Source organism: Nicotiana tomentosiformis, chromosome 4 (assembly GCF_000390325.3).
Source record: "Nicotiana tomentosiformis chromosome 4, ASM39032v3, whole genome shotgun sequence".
Classification (NCBI taxonomy): Eukaryota; Viridiplantae; Streptophyta; class Magnoliopsida; order Solanales; family Solanaceae; genus Nicotiana; species Nicotiana tomentosiformis.
Window position 1 is genome coordinate 85,161,590 of NC_090815.1, and position 20,247 is coordinate 85,181,836.

The following is a 20,247-nucleotide window of genomic DNA, read 5'->3' on the forward strand; positions in this document are numbered from 1 at the left end:
AGGGCAGAGAGAGGAGGAAATAAAAGACCTCCGAGCTGAGATGGCCAAGGCTTATCGAGATCAGAATGATTTGTCTACAAAGTTGAAGGCATGGAGAGTGTCCCTAATAAAGGACCATTCAATTTTGTCAAAGGCCTTCTCCAAGTCAATCTTTAGGATCATGTGAGGTATTTTGCCTCTCATTTTCCTAAAGTGGGTGATGTATTCCTAGACAATGATAACATTGTCAAAGGCTCTCTTATTGGAGAGGAAGCTTGCCTGACTGGGACCAATAATGTGGGCCAAGTATGGTTTGATTCTGTTGACTAGGATTTTAGTCATAGTTTTGTAGACAATGTTGCATAGACCTATGGGCCTGAAGTTTTTTAGCATAAGGCCTGAGGGCATTTTGGAATTAAGTACATGAGGGTCTCATTCATACTGGGATGCATTGTTTCAGATGAGAAGCATTCTTTGCAGAATTGAATGAGATCCTTTCCCACAATGTCCCAGTACTTTTGGTAAAAGAATGGATGTAATCCATCCGGTCCCGGGGCTTTGAAGAGCTTGAATGAGAATATAGCTCTTTTGATTTCACTATCTCTGAGGGGGAGAGCCATATTGGCTTTTTGCAGAGTGGATAGTGATGGATTTTGAGGGCCAGGAGTGGTAGTGGGGATCGAGGGATTGAGTGTGTGAAAAAGTGTAGAGATCTTTGAAAAAAACTGGCAATGGAGTCTTTGATTTCATGAGGATCATGCTGCCAGTTCCCAGCCTCATCTTTGAGGGAGAGGATTTTATTTCTCCTTTTTCTATTTAGAGTAAAGGTGTGGAAGAATCTAGTGTTGGCATCCCCATTAGAGAGTCAACTTATCCTAGCTTTCAATTTCCAGAAATCCTCTTCATTTTTAAGGATTGAGTCTAATTCCTCGATTAGAGTGTTTTCCAAGTTTAGGAGGAAATGACTAAATTGGTAGTTAGGAGATTTCTGGATGCCAGCAATCCTGGCCAACCGTCTCTTCTCTTTGTGGAATATTTCGTGAGCAAAATCGAGGGGATGTCGTTCACCCTCGATCATCTTATCCGGCTATACCGTCCCCGACTTTTTCGGGGAGGGTTAATAAAACTCCAGCATTGGGCTACCAAGGCTCTGTTCTCGAGTATTGACGAGGACATGGACCGGGGTTGGATGAGCAGGTTCATTCGAATAAGGACTTCAGACATAATCCCAACTGAAAAGATGCCCTTTCCCGAGGAGTGGAATATGAAACGTAAGTGTGATCTTGGTGTTGCTTCTATTTTGTTCTTTTATTTATTCTCTTATCGACACTCCTCTTTTTGTGATGTAGCGGTTCCCTGGATGTCCGGAGTGGTTCTCGATCTCAAGAATTGGGTACGGGCTCTTGTTTCGACCTCCACATATGCCTAGCGCTCATGGCGTGATTTGTCAAGGGGTCGGTGGGAGGCCAAAAATCACGGTAAGCTCATTTCTCGAACTCTGACGATCCGAACGATGCGTTTCTCAAAATATTATTTATAAGGTTTCCCATATGCAGGTTTGGGTAAAGATGCGGTCTTGAGGCCTTTGTCTAATAAGGAGGATGTTTCGACCTCTGTCCCAAAGCCGGTGAAGGAAAATAAAAGGAAGAGAGCCTCGTTGCCCGAATATCCAAAACTGAAGAAGAGGACAGCTCGTAAGCCGAACAAGAATGTCATTCCTTTGACCGTAGAATTCGTTTTGCGTCTAAGGGATGAAGATGAAGAAGAAGAAGAGGACAATGAGTCCACGCTGGCGGTCCGAACGAAGAGATCCACCGATGCTTCATCGCCGGCTGGATCGATGATGCTCTATGGGGCTCCGCCTCAAACTAAAGATATACCGGAGAGAGATTCAGGTAGAGTCCCTGAACTATCGGATGTCGAAGACACATCTCATCGGAGTCAACCGGTAGGGGTTACAATCGAAGAGCCCCTCGAACCACTCCGAGCCGAAGGGAACGCTCCAAGCGAATCACTCGGGGCAGCAGAGATCGAGGATTCACCTACCTTTCCCGCTTTTTCCGCAGGGGTGATTCGGGAAGCTCAAGCTCTGGGAGCCCTCGATCTAGACAGGCCTCACGATGAAGAAGATCCGTTTCGTGACCTGTTTACCGGTATCAAGGACGTCGCCGGTGCCGGTGATGAATCGGATCTTTTTCATGGTTTGCGGCAGGCTTTGAATCAGGTGAGCCTTTAAAAATCTTTTTGTTGGTACTGCCTTTATGTTTATTTTTTGTTAACTTCGCTTCTTGTTTCTTTGTAGGCTGTGGCAGTCCATCGAGAACAATGTTCTCGTTCCCAGAATGAGTTGCATCGATACGCGGCTGACCTAAACCGTGCTACTGACGAGAGGAACTCCCTTAGACTTTTCTTAGGGCAGAGAGAGGAGGAAATAAAAGACCTCCGAGCTGAGATGAACAAGGTTTATCGAGATCAGAATGATTTGTCTGAGTAGGTAATGATGCTTTTGAAAACCTATGGGTTCGATACTGGAACGATAGCTAACATTTCGGTCTCACAGCTGCAGCAAAAAATCGAGATGATAGGGAAGCTTCGTGAGGAGGTCGACGTGATAAGGATGGAATCCTTGCGGTAGAAAGAAGGTATGGACCGCTTTGCTGTAGAAAAAGAGACTGCTCGAGCCCAGTTATCGTCGTCTGAAACCCAACTACAAAAAAATGAAGGAAAAAGGCATGGTTCAAGCAAGAAGAATTGAGGAGTTTGAGGCTCGGTTGGCCTCTGTACTCGCCAAGGCCGGATCCGATGCTGAAAAGGCAAAGGCCTATGCGGATGCGCTCGTGGCCGTCTATCGGGCCGATGCTGAAGCTGCCCAAGTCCAAGCAAGAGAGGCAGCCGAATCCGCTGATGGTCGAGCGCATTGGGTCGTCGAACTTGCTACGTACCGATCCATAAGGGAAACTCTCGAGGAGATTCATGCTCGCGGCTTCGATCTCGCGGAAGAGATAAAAAGGGCAAAAGAACTCGAAGCTGATGCTGAAACTCTGGTTTCTGATGGTGATGACGACGACGATGAGAGCAAGAGCTGATCCGAAAATGGGGGGGAAACTGATAGAGAATAGACCGCTCCCGGTTGAGAAATTTAGTTTTTAGTTTTTATGTTGTAATCACCCATGCAGATAAATTTTTGTATAGGCATATCTCCCCTTTCGCCGACTTGCTTCTGTTTTTGTTTCCTATTTTGCGAGGACTTTATTCGCCTTATGAATGTTTCCACAATGTTTTAAACCACTTAATCAAATTTGGACCTCGTAGTCTCTGCAACCGAGCGAGCGTTTACTCAAACTTGGGGCAATGTAGCCCTTTAGGCTTATTAGTCGTCAATGATTTAATCTTGAAGAAATATAGTCCGTGGGCGTGATGGTCGAGCGAGTGTTTGCTCGGACTCGAAAATGTATCCCGTAGGCTTAGTCGAGTGAATGATTCAAACTCGAATTAATGTAGCATGTAGGCTTAGTCGAATGTTTGATTCGAACTCGAATTAATGTAGCCCGTAGGCTTTAATGGTCGAGCGAACGTTTGCTCGAACTCGAAATAAAAAATAGCCCGTAGGCTTGGTCGAGTGAATGATTCGAACTCGAATTAATATAGCCCGTAGGCTTAATGGTCGAGTGAGTGTTTGCTTGAACTCGAAATAAAAAAAAATAGCCCGTAGGCTTGGTCGAGTGAACAATTCGAACTCGAATTAATGTAGTCCGTAGGCTTAATGATCGAGTGAGTGTTTGCTCGAACTCGAAATAAAAAATAGCCCGTAGGCTTGGTTCAGTGAATGATTCAAACTCGAATTAATATAACCCGTAAGCTTAATGATCGAGTGAGTGTTTGCTCGAAATCGAAATAAAAAATAGCCCGTAGGCTTGGTCAAGTGAATGATTCGAACTCGAATTAATGTAGCCCGTAGGCTTAATGGTCGAATTGCATCTTAATTCTTCGCACGCTATTACACGCCTGGGTTCGGGCCAATCTATATGAGCATGGTTCGCTTTGACCATTTGGCTCTTTACAGTTTTCCTATTGGGACCTTGTTGCTGTAAAATAATTCTCTTGCGGGAACTCGGATATTGTTATAAATGTTGCACGACCAATGGTTGCCTCATTAAAAACCTTGCCGAAAAAATCATTTGGGATAAAACCGGTTTAAGGGAAAAAGAGTGCAACGCGTGCTTTCTAGCGAGAGATCCGTCCCTTGTTCGGACTTCTGCAGGGGTCAGTTTCGAGATATAAACGAATATGGAAAGGTTGTACCTTAATAGTAGTACCGCTTTAGATGTGATACGTTCCAACTGCTTGATAACTGTTTGCCGTTTATAACGCTGATCCTGTACGACCCCTTTTCGATGTCCTCGAGTACCTGATATGGTCCTTCCCAATTTGGTCCTAGCTTCCCTTCATTCGGATTTCGGGTACTGATGGTAATTTTTCTCAACACTAAGTCCCCAGGCTTGAAATGGCGGAGCTTGGTTCTTCGATTATAATATCTTTCGATTCACTGCTTTTGGGCAGCCATTCGGACGAGGGCAGCCTCTCGCCTTTCGTCCGATAATTCGAGGCTTGTATTCATAGCCTCGTTATTTGATTCTTCCATCGCGAATCGAAATCTGGCACTGGGTTCACCAACTTTGACTGGTATCAATGCTTCGGATCCATATACTAAGGAGAACGGGGTCGCCCCCGTACTGGATTTTGACGTTGTCCGATATGCCCAAAAGACTTCAGGCAGGATTTCTCTCCATCTCCCTTTAGCGTCGTTCAACCTCTTCTTTAAGTTTTGAATGACAGTTTTATTTGTTGACTCGGCCTGCCCATTCCCACTGGGGGTGGTATGGCGTCGACAATATCCTTCTTATCTTGTGGTCTTCGAGGAATCTTGTTACTTTGCCGCCAACGAATTGTTTTTCATTGTGACATACTATTTCAGCGGGTATCCCGAACCGGTATATGATATGATCCCAAATAAAGTCTAAAACTTCTTTCTCTCTTATTTTCTCGAACACCTGCGCTTCAACCCATTTAGAAAAATAGTCAGTCATAAACAAAATGAATTTGGTTTTACCTGGGGTCGATGGCAGAGGGCCGACGATGTCCATTCCCCATTTCATGAATGGCCACGGGGATAGGACCGAGTGGAGTTATTCTCCGGGATGGTGAATCATTAGTGCGAACCTTTGACATTTGTCACATTTACGAACAAATTCTTTCGTATCTTTGCCCATATCAATCCAATAATACCCTGCTCTGATTATTTTTTGGACTAATGTGTCGGCTCCAGAGTGATTCCCGCAAGTACCCTCATGCACTTCCCGTAGGACATAACCGACATCCCCCGAACCTAAGCATACCGCCAACGGCCCATCGAACGTTCTTCGGTACAGTATTCCGTCTGAAGCCAGAGTGAATCGGGCAGCTTTGGTCCGTAGGGTTCTGGAATCTTTACGGTCAAATGGGAGTTTTCCGCTTTTCAAATATTCAATATACTTGTATCTCCAATCCCAGGTTAAGCTTGTAGAATTTATTTCGGCATGACCTTCTTCGATTACCGATATCGAAAGTTGAACAACATTCTTTGAGCCCGTATCATCTACCTCGACCGACGATCCCAAATTCGCCAGCGCATCGGCCTCATTATTCTGGTCCCGTGGTACATGCCGTAAAGTCCATTGTTTAAAATGTCGCAAAGTGATAAGCAGTTTATCTAAATACCTTTGCATTCTACCTTCTCGAACTTCGAAGGTTTTGTTTACTAGACTCACCACCAGCAAGGAGTCGCAGTTGGCTTCAATGACTTCTGCTCCCAAGTTTCTAGCTAGCTCGAGACCTGCAATCATGGCTTCATACTCGGACTCGTTGTTAGTCAACCTGATAGTTTTAATAGATTGCCTAATAATGCCACCCGTGGGTGGTTTCAAAACTATGCCCAGCCCGGACCCCTTTACGTTCGAAACCCCGTTCATAAAAAGGATCCATACCCCCGATGATGTACCTGATTTCAACAGTTCTTTTTCGACTTCGGGTACAAGGGCTGGTGTGAAATCGGCCACGAAGTCTGCTAAAACTTGAGACTTGATGGGCGTGCGGGGTTGATATTCGATATTGTACCCACTGAGTTCGACGGCCCATTTGGCCAGTCGGCCTGATAACTCGGGTTTTGTGCAAAATATTACGAAGCGGGTAGGTGGACAATACACATATGGGATGACATTGAAAGTATGGCCTTAACTTCCTCGAGGCGCTTATCAGTGCAAGCGCCAACCTTTCTAGGATCGAATATCTAGTTTCCGCCTCTCCTAAGGTTCGACTCATATAATAGACGGGGAATTGCGTACCTTGCTCCTCTCAAACTAGGACACCGCTTACGGCGACTTCTGATACTTCCAAGTACAAACAAAGTTTCTCGTCTATTTTTGGAGTGTGAAGCAGTGGTGCGCTTGATAGATATCGCCTTAGTTCTTCTAATGCTTGTTGGCACTCCGGGGTCCAAGAAAAATTGTTCTTCTTTTTGAGTAGAGAGAAAAATTTATGACTTCGATCAGATGATCTTGAGATGAACCGGCTTAAGGCGGCGATCCGACCCGTTAGCCTTTGTACGGCCTTCACGATGTCTTCAACGGCCTTGATTTTATCGGGGTTAATCTCTATTCCCCGATGTGATACCATGAAGCCGAGAAACTTGCCCGAACCGACCCCGAAGGCATATTTTTCGGGGTTGAGCTTCATTTTGTATTTCCTCAAAATCTCGAACGTTTCCTGCAAATGAATTAAATAGTCCTCTGCACGCAGGGACTTGACTAACATGTCATCAATATAAACTTCCATTGATTTTCCTATTTGTTCTTCGAACATTTTATTCACTAGGAGTTGGTAAGTGGCCCCTGCGTTTTTTAGCGCGAAGGGCATCACATTATAACAATACGTTCCATATTTTGTGACAAATGAGGTTTTTTCCTGGTCCTCCGGGTTCATCTGTATTTGATTATACCCGGAATAGGCATCGAGAAAAGTGAGGATCTCGTGGCCGGCCGTGGAATAGATCATGCGATCGATATTGGGCAACGGAAAGGAATCTTTAGGGCATGCTTTGTTCAAATCCTTATAGTCCACGCACATTCTAAGTTTGTCCCCTTTTTTAGGGACTACAACTACGTTGGCTAACCATTTGGGATATTTCACCTCCCGAATGGACCCTACTTTGAGAAGTTTGTTTACCTCGTCCTTTATGAATGCGTTCTTTCTATCGGACTGGGGTCTTTTTTTTTGCTTCACCGGTCTGAACCTGGGGTCCAAACTTAGCTGATGCATCGTTATATCCGGCGGGATCCCTGTTATATCTAAATGGGACCAGGAAAAACAATCAATGTTATTGATAAGAAATTGAACGAGTTTCTTCCTGAGTTCAGGGCTCAACCCCATTCCTAAGTATACCTTTCGCTCGGGCCGGCGCTCGATTAATATGACTTGATCTAGCTCCTCGATCGTCAATTTTGTGGCGTCAGAGTCATCGGGAATCACGAAAGATCGAGGGACCCTTTGGTCTCCATCCTCTTCGATTTTCTGGTTGTCTGGCTGTGTTGAAGCTGATGTCTGTGATTGCTATTTGGTGTCCCGTTCTCCTTCCGGACCCGATCCTTTTATCGGCGAAAGTGAGGACACTGGTTTAGCTTCGTCGACGATGAATATTTCTTTCGCGGCTGGTTGTTCTCTGTACATTATTTTGACACCTCCCGACGTCAGGAATTTTAGGGCCTGGTGTAGGGTCGAAGGCACAGCTCTCATGTTGTGGATCCATGGCCTTCCGAAAAGGGCGTTATATCTCATATCGCCTTCGATCACGTGAAACTTTGTTTCCTGGATGGTTCCGGCCACGTTTATTGGTAGGACTATCTCACCTTTGGTTGTTTCGCATGCCATATTGAACCCGTTTAGGACCAGAGTTGCAGGTACGATCTGATCCTGCAGGCCGAGCTGCTCCACTACGTTCAATCGGATGATGTTGGCCGAGCTACCTGGATCGATTAACACATGCTTAATTTTAGTTTTATTTACGAGTACAGATATTACCAGTGCGTCGTTGTGAGGTTGGATGACCCCTTCTGCATCTTCATCACCAAAGGACAGAGTCCCCATGGGTGCGTAATCTTGAGTCCGAGATCGCTTTTCCCTCACAATCGCTTTTCCCTCAGAATCTCCCGAAGGTGCCCTTTGTTAAATAAGCGAGCTATTTCCTCTCTTAGTTGCTTGCAATCTTCCGTTCTGTGGCCATGGGTACCATGATATTCGCACGTTTGATTGGGATTTCTTCGGGCAGGATCGGTTTGCATTGGTCGAGGCCATTTAGTGTCTTCGATGCGTCCGATGGCCAACACGAGAGCGGATGCACCAACGCTGAAGTTATATTCTGATAATCGAGGTGCTTCTATAGGCTCGGCATATTTATCGAAGCCGCTCTTACTCATAAGCCCCCGAGAATTTTGTCCTCGATCAATTCTTTGATTGTTTTGAACTGCGTTGCGTGCTGAACTGTTGTTCACCCGATCTGCAATGTATGGTCGATATCGGTCTCTGTTCGACCTTTGTTCTCTGTCAATCTGCTTTTGATTAATAACTGTCTTGTTCTGATGAACATGTCCGTACGGGGCCCCCGACTGATCATCCTTGACCCTAATTTTGATTGATATCGGTTGTGCACATCTGTCCAAGTTACCGCTGGATACTCGATCAAATTTTGTTTTAGCTGATGTGATGCTGTCGAACTTAGCTCGTTCAACCCTTGGGTGAAAGCTTGTACGGCCCAGTCGTCTGTGACCGGGGGTAATTCCATGCGTTCCATTTGAAATCGGGATACGAATTCTCTCAGCATTTCTCCCTGCCTTTGCTTTACTTTGAAGAGGTTTGATTTTCTCGTTGCAACCTTTATGGCACCAGCATGTGCTTTTACGAATGAATCTGCTAACATGGCAAAAGAATCGATGGAATTCGGCGGTAAATTGTAGTACCAGATCATAGCTCCTTTTGAGAGGGTCTCCCCGAACGTTTTCAACAACACGGATTCGATCTCATCATCTTCCAAATCATTGCCTTTTATGGCACATGTGTAAGAGGTGACATGTTCGTTAGGATCGTTCGTACCGTTATATTTGGAAATTTCGTGCATATGGAATTTTTTGGGGATTGGCTTTGGTGCCGCACTCGACGGAAAAGGCTTTTGTATGAATTGTTTTGAATCAAGCCCTTTTATCATTGGTGGAGCCCCTGGGATTTGGTCGACCCTGGCATTGTACGTTTCCACCCTCTTGTCGTTGGCTTCGACTCGTTTTGTGAGTTCCTCGAGCAATTTAGTAATTTCGGGAGTAGTCTCCGATTCTTGCTCGTTAGATTTCACTATGGCATGCTCTGTTCTGGGGGTGACTTCTCGAAGTGGATTGGAAATCGGCCTGCTTTGTGCGCAAGTTTGGATCTGTAGCTGAGCTATCGCTACTTTCTAGGCTTGCAACATCTCGAAGATCATGCGTAAGCTGTCCCTGATCTCCCCTGGGTTTTGGGTGTCTTGGGCTACAGATCGGGCATCGCCCTGAATGCTTCTTTCCGGTTCGGAACGCTGGTTTGCTTCCAAAGCAATTTGTGAATTGACATCTAGTGGTACTTCGGCTCGAATCTCGAGTACTTCGATTCGAGCCTCGGGTGATGCCAAGTTGTTGGTTTCATCTTGAAGGCCGGCTTCGTAATCGGTCGGTGAAGTCATTCGAGGCTATTCGTGGCTGACCCTGAATTGAAGGTGTTTTCGAAAATAAGTGCGAGGCACAATGGCGTATTTTTTTTAGATTTGTATCAAGTGACCACTGTTATCCTCGGCCTCACGGTGGGCGTCAAACTGTTTACCCGAAAAATGGATAGAGTTGAATTTATACGCAGTTCCGAAGATATGTGGTGCAACTTAATACAAAATGCAAGGATAAATAAAATATGAATATAGATTGGAGAGAATGTAATCTAGACAAGGCAATCAAGAACAGTGAACCTTAGGATTTAAAAAATATAATCAATCTAAGAAACTCGGATAGCCACTCTTTCTTGTAGAAGAACATAATACTTTCATTCTAATGTAAATCTCAGAGAAAAATATATATCCTACAGAAATGATAACCAAGCCCTTTTATAGTGGAGGGATTCGACTCCAAGCATAATAAAATAAACATTCAATGGGAGACGCATGATAAATCAGCTTTTTCATAATTTCTGTCAAGATTCCCTCTAGTGAGATTGCAACGGCTTTTGTCTGCGAGCTCGATCTTGCTTAGAATCCTCGATTTTGGTTCGAGCTTGATTTCGGCTCGAACTTGTGATCTTGGTTCGAGCCCGATCCTGATTCGAGCCCTCGAATTGATTTCAGGTCAATGTAGGTTGGTTTTTGGATTATTAGCACGATAGATCTACCCGCGTCATGGTTCAATTCTTGTTCGAGTTTGATTATGATATCGATCGCGACACGGACCGGCCTCCCCGGGTTCGAGGTTAGTTTGTGCCCCCTTCGGGATCTTACTTCGATACACCACCCTTCGAACCATATCGGACATGCCAAGGCTGAAATCTATTTCGACCGTATACAAGCGTGTTTAACAGACACACAGAAATGTTATGGCACTACTTATTTATCAAATACTACTAGGTAGTATCAGCTGCATATTTCTTTTGGCCAGCCATTTGCTTTTCAAAATTTCCGTCCTATTTGTAGTTATTGCCAAAAAGAAAGGTGTCGTCATTACACTCTGTTTGGATCATTGTTACCCATCGTTTTGTTTGATTGTATCGTACTGTAATTGATAAGTTTACTAAAATACCCTCAATTGTTTAAATATTAAATTTATCAAGAATTACGTATAAAAATAATTTTAAAAAATCTCTTTCCACTAATTTATCACCAAATATGTCTTATAAATGGATTAAGCAATTAAATTCATGCAAATTCTAACAAAATTAGTGGAACAAGTTAATAATATTAACAAAAAAAATAAGTACACTCCATTCCTAACTAGATCATAATAATAATAAAACAAAAAATTAAAGATAAGAACTATGATAAAGAAAGGAACGAGAATTGGCAGAATAAAGGAACAAAGTTAATTAGAATTGGAGTTAAAATCAAATTAGAGAAAAAAAACTAAACAAAAGAAGTCAAAACACTTTTGACGTTGGAGTTGGAAGCGGCAGAAGTTCTGGAAAAAAAGGGACGAAGACAAAGTAGGTTATAGGTTGAAAATTTGGAGTTAAAATAAATATTAAAAAAAAAGGTAAAGGATAAAATAGAATTATGGAGTAATAAGTTAGAGCATAATTAAAAAGAAAAATAGGAAACAACCCCACCACATCAAATCGGTTGTTCCAAAAAATGGAACTTTTCATTATTGTGGTACAATGGATTTAACAATACAATACAACCAGTTTTAATAATCAAAACAAATATTGTTCTAGAATAACAATATAGTATGATACAATGGGTAACAACCATCCAAATTAAACAAGCTGTTATAGTCTCAATCATTTTTTAGTTCTTCTTCGTTCTATTTTAAATATGCAAGGTATAAAAACGAGAACATACCACGATCACTACCATAATCTGCTTCACAGCTAATAGGATCAAAACACATGAAGAGAAGGAAAACGAGAAAAGAAAATGAAAGAGCAAAAGAAAAAAGGAAAAATAAGAAGAGAAAAGGAAGACAAACTTCATGGATGATGTAAGAGTTAAATTGGAACAAGGCATTGATTAAGTGTTCAAGGGAAAGAAATCAAGAATCCCACAAGTTCATGAGTAACAGACAATAAACATAATACTGTGTAAATATGGTGTTTTACTTTTCTCTTTAGTTTTCTTGAACTCAAGTAACAAAATAGTATTACTTATTAAGTCAAAAATTAAAACAAATTAAACTTTTAAAAAAAAATTGCTCAAGTAATAACAATAAATAAGAAAAAGGGAAAGGGAAAAAGAACAAATAGAACTAGGGGTGTCAATGATTTGTTCCCATGAAAATCTTACAAATTTTAAATTAGTTTATCGAGTATAATCTATATGAGGCTTTTTCAATTTTGTATTACACCATCTTTTGCCCTACTGTATACCATCTTTTGCCCTACTGTATATCATCTTTTCATCTTTTGCCCTACTGTATACCATCTTTTGCCCTACTGTATACCATCTTTTGCCCCCAAATTCTGGGGGAGTGAAATCATATCATAGACGCTTTTCACCGATCAAAAGCTTCCAGTTAGAATGAGGACCCTCGCTGCCATCAAACTTAAATGGCACCCATCCTAATGCATGTGCAATTTCTTCAAGCTCTTCGATAACAGGTGTGGTGTCACGAATATAAACTCGTCCCCCAGGTCGAACAATTCTGTCCATTTCTATCATGATGGTCGTCACGTTACATCTGCATGAATGCAGGAATAAGATGTAACAACATATAATTATCACCCTCACATAAAATCAACTACTGTTTTTACCAACCACATACCTATTTCTTTCTACTGAGAAAAGAGCAGCTGCATGGAGTAAATCATATGTTCTTGGATAAGTATCAAATGGCTCACACCTGAAGTTCAAACCAATACAAACTGCTTAAGCTTTTCATGTCCATTGGTTGGTAAGAGGTCATTTTCAACCACTCAAATTTATTTTGGTGTACATCAGTTATAGTGCAATTTAAGATTTTCAAATTCACGGGCACCGGTTATCACATGTTTAATACTAACAAAAAAAGGAGGTATTGTTTTGTGGATGTTCATGTAAATTATGTATTTATGTTAGTTTAGAATCATCGGTCAATAACTCGGATTATTTGACTTCGAAAAAGACTCTCAAACATTTTGATGCAAAAACCATCCAAAGAAAGCGGAGTGTACATTACCAGTCATGCATGACTCCAATGAGACCTCGGTCATATAGAACAGGCAATGTATTAGAACCACTAACAGGGACAACATTCAAAACCCAGCAATCGATGTTCAAATCATGCAAAGCAGCTGCAAACCTACCAAAGAATCTCAAGTTAGGAATAGTGCAGCTTAAACATTTTTCATTCAAACAGTAAAAGCTTAGATGTTGGCAGAAGCATATAAAATGGAATGAACAGACCCGACTTTTTTAAATGGAACATACCCCCCATATAAAGATCTCATGTCCATCACGTTTCGTAGGTTTAATTCTTTCCAATGGAAAGCACCAACATATCCACTTATGATTTCATGCCAAAATTTTGACTCTGCTTTATAAATTTCCCTCCTAGATAATTCAGCGTCCATTTTTATACTAAACAGCCTGTCCGGTGGAGAGTGAAGGCGTGTGGGCCAAGTAGTCACATTAGCTCCATAGCCCTTCTCAGGTAACTGAGTAATGCATGTCTTTAGGTTTACGTTCCTGCCAAAAAGAACCAGTAAAGTGAGTATCAGCGGCACATAATTAGGAGTTCACTCACAACTTTGTCACTACTTTATTCGGCTGCGTTAAGATCCCTATTGTTAATTACCCCCTCAACCAATGAACTTTTGGAAGGAAAAAAAACTGATAAATTCATCATAAAAAGAAAACAGTGAACAGGACTAGTAGATATGAGTACATGACTCAACAAGAGTCCAAGGAAATTGCACGACATGCATCAAGAATTGATGGCATTACAGCATGTTACATTATGAAATTGGCAGAATAGAATACGAAATACCAGACGTTATCTGGATCGTCACCAGCATCACATAGAGAAGGTTGAACTGCTGGACCACGACTGAGATAGCAGCTATTATTCAGCGGCTTCCTCCAAATGGAAATGTCACCCTCATTCTTTAGTAGTTCCCAACATAGGCGTCGAGCAAGATCCTGCATTTCTGCATAACAGTAAGGAATATAAAGCATAAAGCAGCATGTCGTTTTACCACAGTTAGAAGAGCTCACAGTAACGATTTAGCTGAAAGGGAAAGTGACAAAATTGATGGACATGGCATTCAATTTACAATAAGATTCCTAACTCATTAACATCTCTGACTCTCCTTATGCTACATAAAGAGAAAGCTAAAGATGGACGCTTTACACAATTCACTAACAGAAACAAATCCTGAAGATTCATGTCTACATTTCTAACTCGTATCAACCTCTATTTGATGGTGCCATATTGCTAGATATTGGATAAAGCTGTTACCTTTCAACGGTGCAAACAAGTTTTCTTCATGTCTGTAAACAGGTTCCGCTTTCCGAATAAAGTATCCTCCTGCCCTAAGCATCCTGTTTACCTCTAGGAGCAGAATTCCATCTTCACCGGCAAAATTAAAGACCAATAAATGAGAATTGAGAGATTAGGTTGGCAATAAGATTTACCCTTTAAACCATATATATCATGTGGAAAAGAGAAGGAAAGAAGACGCAATGCTTGTATTGCAATGCAAATACAATTTACTTAAAGAAGAATACATGTAAACGTTCAAAAGATGGTTTGTTTCTATTTCTCATATTTTCGATAAGTTTCTTTATATTTCCCATATTGTGTTGCTTTCCCACGTCTAGCCGGTATTTTTTTTTTTTTACAGAGTGGGGATGAGATTGGTTTTAGTTGAAAAGAATAGTTTAAGACATGTCGCGAGATTGAAACCTAACTTTACACCAGATAATTTGTACCATAACAAAACATTTCAGCTCTGTCTAGAAAATAACAGAATTCTGAACAATTTCTTGGACAAAAACTTGAGGATGAATAGCAATCAATAGTGAAAAAAAATAGTAAAGAAAACAAGATGTACCATCACGGGTCCAATTAATGCTACATCTGGAACAATGTATCAAGTCAAATGCTTGGCTAGGGTACAATAGACGGTGTGTAGCAAATGCTGTTAACATAGCAGGCACTCCACGTTCCAATGCAAATTGAATCTTATGCTTATGCATATCTTTTGTTGCAATGGACAATGTGCTGACATTGCGGTCCATTAGATATGCACCAAAACTCGCTACACCACCACCGATATCCATGGCAACTCTTGTTCGTTGGCCAAAAGCAATTTCTGGAACCATCTATGGTTGGAGGAACATAGTAGCATAGTTCAGTCATATTGATAAGACATAAACCAAGCAGGAAGTGGAAAAGGCAGAGTACCTTGGAAATCTGATCCAAATATTGATTTGCACCGTGGACAAATTGTGTCCCATCTCCTGGAAATATGCATGTGTCTCCCTTCTTTTTTACCCACTTATTGTTTGCTTTGTCTTTAAAGGGTGTATGGGGCACATTGGAAAGCCAGACCTGCTTAAAGTTAAAGCTTTAAGAGTAATGCCTTGAATCTTTGAACGAAGGGAAAAGGAACACTCTTTTTTTCATTTTAACATCAACATTAATGGCGGATAAGAAATTAGAACTTTTTAATACGGTTTTCTCCATCATTTATAAAACTTAGATATGCTCATACATACATCCAGACGTAGTTCCAAAATGTGAAGAAGACAATAGTGAAAAATTCAATGACGAAGCAGCAAAATAAGCATCACAGCTCACACCAGAGATTAACTGATCACATATTGAACCAATAGAGGAACAATGTGGCATTTTCCCACTAACAGGAAAGTAAAAAAAGAAAGCAGAAAATAGTGATCGACAATGGTTAGAGAAAAACCACGATTTTCTACAGTAAATAATTAGGCAAGTTTCTAATTAATTGGATACCTGACATATGTGGTGAGTACATTATTGATGACATTTTACAGACAATCAATAATGATATTTATCCAAGAATAGTTAGTGCAAATGCAAAACCAATTCACATGCACTATGGTTAGAATGCAGAGTGGCAAAATTAGGTCACGACCGAAAAAACAAGGCACATGTACCTCTCCAATAGCAGCTGGCAAATTCCTAATGCTAAGTAGTTATTGAGTTAGCTAGATTCTAAGAGAGCTGAGAGTGTACATTCACCAGGATAAAACAGTAAAGAAAAGTTTACTACCTAACCTATAACTTAAAACTCCCCAACCTGCCTCATGCTATTATGTACAAGCAACCATAACCTAGCCAAGCACCAAAAGTCCAAGACAAGCCATTTGCACCTATTTCCCTAATTCTAACTAGACAAGTACATTCAACTATAAGATCAACCATCTACCAAACGTATTTCCTGCAAACGATCATCTACTAAAATGAATTTTTATAATTCAATTAGTCAAATTTCACCATCAAAATTAATTAATTAAAGATGGAGAAACTTAATTAACTAGAAGTATAATAATGAATAAAACATAAATTGAATACCTCGTCCCTGCTTTTTGGCCATGGTATTCTTAACTTGTAATCTTTAGGCCTTGGCACCAAACAATCCAATCCTTTTCCTTTTGTGGGGCAATGCCTTTCCAAATTTTCCCCTCTTTCTGACAAATTCACCCTGGAACTTTCCTCCACATTATCCAAACAAGGAATATAATCCCTCATACTCTCATCACAAACTTTAAATTTCCCAATTTTACCCCTCAAACCACCTCTATTCTCATCACTCTCCAAAGGCTCATCAGTCCCATTAACCTTGCCATTCACCACACTGTCAATGAGCTCCTCATCAAACTCCCCCACCACAAAGTCATTAGTCATTGCACCATTCTCATCAATGATCCCCGTCCGTTCCACCGCCATCCCCGGCCGCCTGAGCGGTGGAGGTGGGGGTTTTCCGGCGACGGTGGAGGTGGTTGTTTGGTTAGGAATTGAAGTAAAAGACATAGGAAATTCATGAGAAGAAGGGGTTGTAGTAGTAACAGTGGTGATATCAAATGAAAAACGTTTGACTATGAAGAAAAGGAAGATTGAAAGGAAAGAAAGAACAATAATTTTGAGGAAAGTTGGAGTCTTTGTGAGTGAAACACGATGATGATCTGAAAAAGATAAGCTACTGATTAACCCCTTCATTTTTTTTTTTGATTGGCCAAGCAAATTCAAGAACTGAACTTGGGTTTACAAAAGGTGTTATGGGGTTGAGTTTCTATTGGCTTTTTGGTAAAAAAAATCAAGAACTGAACTTGGCTTCACAAAGGGTGTTGTGTTTTTATTGGCTTTTCTGGATTTTGATTCTTTGCTGGTTTTACATGGTATTGAAAGAGTGGACTTTTGGGAGTGATGCTCGTGGGAGCCGTGAACGTGACGATGGGGAGAAGAGTACTTCTAATATAGAAAGTATATATTATTTCTCGTACTTCAAGGAATGATTAGGGGGAAGATGATGAACTGTAAAGTTGGTAAGATAAAAATATAAGGTAAGGTGAAGTGAAGAAAATGCTGAACTGAACTTGGAGTGTATATTTTGTGGGTCCCACATTGTCCTTTTTGGGATATGTCATAGTGATAATCGGCAAGCGGATCGGGGATTGTCAAGGAAACCATCTGTCCAATTCCTACGCTCAACCCAGGGGTAGCAAGTGGGCCGGTCTTGTGGGCTGCGGTCCCGGACTGATCCCGGTCCTTAAATAAATAGGCTTAGCGGTCCCGACTAAACGGTTTTTTTTAAGGAATCGGTCCGGGATCGGGGCCCACAAACTCATGGTCCCGGGTTAAACGGGCCAGGCCCGCATGCTAAGTGGGCTCAACGGCTAAGTTGTGATTTTTTTAAAAAAAATTAAATAGAAATTAGAGACAAAAAGATGTTGAAAAAATATCTAAGGCAATGTCTTGTAAATTTATTATAAAATTGTGACCTAATTTTTTAATTCAAATTTAAAGACAAAAATATTGTAAAAAGATATTCAAAACAATGCCTTGTAATTTTATTATAGTAATAAAAAATATGGCAATATCTTTCTTAGTCTTCCTCCCCCTATGGAATGAGCACAACAAAGTGCTAATACCACCATTGAGAAGAAAAAGGAACTAATCAAGATGTGCCAAAATACAAGTTACATAATACATACTAATTTTTGTTCATACAAGTTACATGCTATCTCTTACAAACTTCATAAATCCTTCAAGGTTCAGAAGAATTTCCGTTGGTGGTGGCGGAAAAATAGCTTGGTCATCGATGCTTCCATTGTCGGGCGAAGCAGCATCCTCGGCAAGTTCAGCTAGCATTTCTTCATAAGTTTCGTCTTCCTCTGGCTGTGATTCAGCAAGTCCAAAATTTCTTCTTTCCGAACGGATCCAATCTCTGAAAAGTACTTATTTTTCCAAGCGCTCCCTCATAGACACTCTATAATCACCAATTTGATATCTTGTTTGACTGAAAGCACTCTCTGATGCCACTGTTGAAGCTTGAATAATTAAAATGTCTCGAGCCATCCTTGAAAGAACCGAAAAGTATTTTTCTTTGTCCTTCCACCATTGCAAAATATTAAAGGAGTCGTCGGGATTCACTTCCTCAATTTGTTGCGACAAATAAACTCCAAGTTCATTTAGTTGTGAAAAATCATTACTACTAGAACCAAAAGAACCCCTAAACCCCGCCCAAGCACTAAGTGCTCTTACTCCCGCAGTTCTTTTAGATGATTGAGAATCAGAAGAAGAAGGAGTTGGAATATTTGGTCTAGCATGATTTAATGCAACTTGATAAACATTATAAATAGTTTGAGCATTTATTCTAATTAAGGCTATTGCTTCCAGAAGTTTAGGCAACTCATCATCTTCAAGTGCTAAACCATAATAAACAGTTTCATACCAAAATTAAGGACCTCCTAATTTCATACAAGGATTTAACAAAGCAGCAACACCATAAATAGGGGGAATAGGAAAAAAAATATTGTTAAAACTTTTTTCTCATAGAATCAATAGCAAATTTATAAATTTCCCCACCCTTTGAAAAATGAGCAAACAAATTTGCAAGTTCTGCAATATAAACTAAACAGTTAGAAATAATAGGATAATATTTCCCAGAAAATTTATTTGTAGCAATATGAAATTTTTCTAAAAAATCAACAAGCATTTTAACATTAGCTCAATCCACATTCGTAAGGTGCTCGTCATCATCACTTACATGTGCATTAAACGTTGATTTTATGGGGTTTCTATATTCATATGCAACAACCAATCTTTCACACATGTAATTCCATCTAGATGGACAAGGTTTAGGAACCTTTCTTTCTCTTAGGCCACATTCATCGCATCTTTTAAAATATTCTCTAAGTCTACTTCTACGGTTTGAATGAAAAAGCCAATTAAGAGCCATTTTAATCTTTTTAATTTGAATATTTAAAATTCTCATACCATCACCCACAATTAAATGATAAATATGATAAATACATCTAACATAAAAAATATTACTAAATGCAGGATTTAGTGTAGTGGTAAACAAGTCTATAGCATTTGTGTTATTAGTAGCATTATCCATTGAAACCGACATTATTTTATCACTAATACAAAAATATCTGCAAATATACGTAACTGTGCTAGCAATAAACTGCCTTGTGTGACGTGAAATAATTATTCTATAAGCAATTATGCGCTTTTGCATTATCCAATCCTCATCAATCCAATGACATGTAACAGTAAGGTAATCACAGTCGTTGTTACTTCTACCAATATCAGTTGTAATAGCAATACGATAATTTATATGAGTAAATAAATAACGCAAATATTATTCATATTCATGCTTATATTTATAAATATCGCTCTTTACGGTAGTGCGAGGAACACCTTTATAAGTAGGATTAAAAAAAATTCTAATATAATGCATAAACGCAAGATCAGAAGAAAAACTATAGGATAAGCACATAATAATTAATACCATTTTTGCTAATTCTTCCCATTTTTTTTCGGATCATAATATAAAATATCACCAGTAACAGTGTTAATTCTCAGTTGAAATTGATTTGAACCGGTACTAAGGTCAGCATGACTAGGACTAGGTACACTTTTTCCCTCGGCCAAAGCTTTCAGACGTTGATATCTGACGTTATCTTTAGGGTGCTTTTTTATGTGTCTAACTAAAGATCCCGTCCCGTCCCGCCCCGTGATCCAAAATATTTAAAAGCTAACTTCATACCACAAGTTTTACACTTAGCCTTATTTTGTTGAACTAGTTTAGTAAAAAATGGCCAAACAGAAGATGTTTCCTGCCGTTTGGTAGGTTGTCTAGAAAAAGTAGGGTCAGTAATGGGATTATCAGATGGATCATCATTTGGATTAGCATTGTTATCACTAGTTGGGTTAACATCAGGAGCAAGACTAGTGGGTGTATCATCATCCGGTTGAGTTTCATCGAGATTAATTTTCT

The 20,247-nt window shown here is 40.4% G+C and overlaps 1 protein-coding gene across 1 annotated transcript; it reads right to left on the minus strand.

Moving 5' to 3' along the window:
* Positions 1-12,030: 12,030 nt before the first annotated feature.
* LOC104088901 (probable methyltransferase PMT10) lies at positions 12,031-17,286 on the minus strand. Its single transcript, XM_009593663.4, has 9 exons — positions 16,314-17,286; positions 15,168-15,314; positions 14,815-15,085; positions 14,220-14,330; positions 13,749-13,908; positions 13,190-13,447; positions 12,939-13,061; positions 12,546-12,623; positions 12,031-12,461 (listed from the first exon to the last, which is right to left on the minus strand). The coding sequence occupies exons 1-9, from the start codon at positions 16,956-16,958 to the stop codon at positions 12,263-12,265; spliced, it is 1,992 nt and encodes a 663-aa protein (XP_009591958.1). The 5' UTR covers positions 16,959-17,286; the 3' UTR covers positions 12,031-12,262.
* Between the last annotated feature and the right edge of the window lie 2,961 nt (positions 17,287-20,247).

What these genes read in the sequence shown, in the direction of transcription:
- LOC104088901 (XM_009593663.4), bottom strand. Translation starts at nt 16,958, where the DNA reads ATGAAGGGGTTAATCAGTAGCTTATCTTTTTCAGATCATCATCGTGTT. An exon ending in GGCCAAAAAGCAGGGACGAG is followed by an intron (nt 15,315 to 16,313) that starts GTATTCAATTTA and finishes AACTTTAAGCAG; the next exon opens with GTCTGGCTTTCCAATGTGCC. An exon ending in GACGATCCAGATAACGTCTG is followed by an intron (nt 13,448 to 13,748) that starts GTATTTCGTATT and finishes TCTTTTTGGCAG; the next exon opens with GAACGTAAACCTAAAGACAT.